We start from the raw sequence: 3601 nt of genomic DNA, 5'->3' as shown, positions 1-3601 counted from the left end.
TAAGGGATTGGTTTGAATGTTCATCCACAATAAACTTTTCAACAACTGGACTGATTTACATGCTGTTTTTTTCCCCCAAAATGTTCCCTGTAATTATGGGAAGGTTCAAATCAACTAGAATTCTCAATTTCTCAGGTCAAACAAAGTTAGGGACAAAATTAAACGTTTTTGGCTCATAGCTCCACTATTTGCTCATTGAATTCCTTGCAAAAAATAAATTACTAGAATTGGCCCATCCATTGTTTGTAAAGAGATAACCTGTTGAACTTTTTCACCCATATTCTTAAAAACTTTTTTGTAAAATTTTAGTTAGGTTCTCTTTTAATTTTTTTTATTTATATTATAACTTGAAAGCTGTACACTTCTAAACATTCTAAATGCTTATGTGAAAGATATTTAAATGCCTAGATAGATCCTTATTGGACCAATATTAGTAATGAAACATGAAACTGTTTTTGTGTTACAGCTTTACAGAAGCTTAAGTTAGTAAAGTGTGTAGAGACATCTGATATTTTATTTACTGATTTTCATTATATATTATTACTATATATTTCTATTATATATTGTTATTTACCACTATATACTAAATAGATAAAATAAACAATTAATTCAATCAGTAATCCCATTTGCAAGTGTTTTAAAAGATACTAAAAAAGAATCTTACGTTATTTTTTTCTAAAATTAATTTTAAAATAATTTTATAAGCCTACTTTACTGAAAGACTTTTGGTTTTCTTTTTTTCTATACATATAAACTCATATTTTATTTATTGCAATATTTTATTCTTATTTTACACAAAGAAAAATAATCAATTGGTTTATTAAATATAAGAAAACAAAACATAAAAACATGGCCATTAGAACAAACACTGGTTGTGAAATAATTTTAGATGCCTTCCCCCCCTCAAAAAAAGAAAGAAAGATGTTAAAATCATTAACCCCTCAGCACTCTCTTCATGTTTTAGTGTTTTTTGTAAGTGGTAGCATTAAATAAATTACTGAGAATTACAATCAAAAATTCACAAACAGTAGAGAAATATGATGACTCAAGTAGAGATATGATAGATAGAATATATATTATTTAGATTAATAACGAAATAAATGAGAAAAACATGAATAACTAAGATTAAAGTAAAGTAGCAATGAGATAAAACATCTTTTCCAAAAGATCAGCCTAATGAATTACTTTTGTAATAAATTTGTCTTTTTTTGAAATAAGCCTATTTTCTGATACTTTATCTAATTCGAGGAATGATCCTAACTATTCCTCTTTACTGCCGACTCCATCTTCATCAAACAACTTCATGGTGACTAGACCATGAGCAATGTCTTCTGATGAAGCTTTTTCTTTTTTTAAATCTGTTTTCAGCCTAATTAATTTTACTTTTTCTATTATTTTCTTAACTGCTTCATATGCTACTTTATATTCTTCATATTTTCTTAAAATATTTTGAATTAGCATGATGAATTCATACAAATTTTTGCAAGAAACTGAATGGGTAATTTTTTTAAGTTCAGTGAGAACTTTTTCAAAAGCATTGCTATTTTTTGGATTGTTTTCTATAGCTTCTACTGTTTTATGGAAAATGTATATTTCATCAGAAGAAGCCGTAACAAACAATTGCTCACCATCAATACAGAAATCATTTAAATTTTTTACATTTAGTTTTTTACTTATTTCATTCTTTATTATAAGCAGATTTTCTTGTTTTGATGTAGTATTAGTTTCCTGTAATATCTTTTGTTTATTCTTTGAACATAATTTTACTGTTGAATCCATCAATTTGGTTTTTGCAACCTTATCTATTAAATCAAAATCAGTAGTACATGTGTTCATTTCATCATGAACAATTATAAGTTCATCACTCGTGCGTCCTTTAGGGTTATTTCTTATTCCCAGTAATTCCTGAAAAAATATTTCTTCGTTTCTGATAGTTTTCAATGTTTTGATATCCTCAGCATTTCCTTCTACTAACTTATTTTTCAAAGTTTCCTGAAAGTTTATAATAAACTCAGTTTGTTGATTAATATTTGACTCTTTTCCTGAATTATTTAATATTTTGCTCTTAATATCGATCATAATGGCTTTAGCTGTGATAAAACTGACCGTTGCATGACAGAAAAACAAAATTGATAGTATGATCTGAATTGAGTCTGAGAGAGTACATTCTTTCTTCTCAACTATGTTTACTATATGATTGACTATACTCAGCCCCCCGATGCCAATATTACCTATTTCTAAAGAATTTACTGCAAGGCATGGAATTCTATTGAGGACTAGACCAGTTCGTGCAACAAATTCTGTGTATTGTACAGCACCCGCTGATGCTCCCCCGATTATCCCAGCTGCTAGTGAGATCCAGCAAGTCCTTGCATTTTGATCTGATATGCTCAGGGTTTGATAATGTTTTTTTCTATCTCTTAAGGTTGTGACGGTTCGGCACGTGGACCAAACTGCTGAAGCAAGACCTGCTGCCGCTGAACCTAGGACAACAGGGCTCGACAGGGGCACAGCTAATGCTGCTATACCTACTGCAGCACTTCCCACACCAGCTATTCCATTCACAGTGTCTACTTTCCTCAGGAAACGTTTCAATTTGCTGTTTTCCGGGGAATAACCAAAAATTAACTCGACTTTTCCATCGTTACTACAAGAGTAAAATCCATTCTTTGGATAACAACAAATGCTACAAGGAAAGGTATTATTAGTAGTAAAATCATTCCAATCTTTATAAACCCTTGCAAGCATATCAATAAAGAATATTGAATTAGACTTTTTATTGAGAACCCTTACTATGGGATATTCGGCATACTCATTATTTATATAGGCTATAACAAAAATAAAAGCAGTATAAAGATGATTTGATTCAGATATTATATATATTGCCTCTGTTATTTGATCAATTGTTTTATTTTGTTCTGTGTCTTTAAAATGAATGACAGGCTCTTCCATATTTTCATCTTCCACATCAGCTGAAGGTCCAAAAATGGCAAAACCTATTTTTAATCTTAAAAATCCAATTTCATTAATTAGGTATTCTTCCCAGTTCCTTCTTCCGAGAGATTCAAAATAAAATTGTTGCTTTTCTTCTGCTTTGGCTTTCCATTCTTTTAAATGTTCATCTGACCAATTAACATCCATTCTGTTGTGTAATTTTTCTTTTAATTTTGCGATATTATTTTTCAGGTTACTACATCCAGACTCCATCTCAACTAAAAATGAAAGGATTTTTCAGTTTTTTTGTTGAAAAATAAATAAAATTTAGTTTTAAATTATATATAGATAATAAGTGTCAAATCACAGTAGTAAAAGTGATTAATCATTTTATTTAATTTATTGTGATAAATATATAATCATAAAAATTATAAATAAAACATATTTATATAAAAAAAAAATTCAAATTAATCAGTATCCTGTATGTAATTTCATAGTTAAATACAAGTTGAATCTATGGCATGATAAATGATCATGATAATATTCAGTATATTATTCTTTATGATTTAATACTTACAATATTGTAACGTAACATCAATTTAAAAAAAATCTAAATCGAATATACAAAGGTCAGTTGTATTGCTGTCTAAACATTTATAAAAATAAT

At 28.5% G+C, this 3601-nt stretch overlaps 1 protein-coding gene across 1 annotated transcript in view; it reads right to left on the bottom strand.

Annotated features, from left to right (window-relative positions):
* Positions 1 to 51: 51 nt before the first annotated feature.
* LOC106678020 (uncharacterized) overlaps positions 52 to 3601 on the bottom strand; it is a gene marked incomplete at its 5' end in the record, with an annotated part of 18662 nt that continues 15112 nt past the window's right edge. The window contains 1 exon segment of the mRNA XM_067044941.1: positions 52 to 3212. Within this exon segment, the coding sequence (XP_066901042.1) occupies positions 1261 to 3212 (1952 nt within the window).

Source organism: Halyomorpha halys, unplaced genomic scaffold (assembly GCF_000696795.3).
Source record: "Halyomorpha halys isolate HHAL.00 unplaced genomic scaffold, Hhal_1.1 Scaffold119.1, whole genome shotgun sequence".
Lineage (NCBI taxonomy): Eukaryota > Metazoa > Arthropoda > Insecta > Hemiptera > Pentatomidae > Halyomorpha > Halyomorpha halys.
The sequence above is the reverse complement of the archived record's forward strand: the minus strand, read 5'-3'. Positions and strand labels throughout refer to the sequence as shown.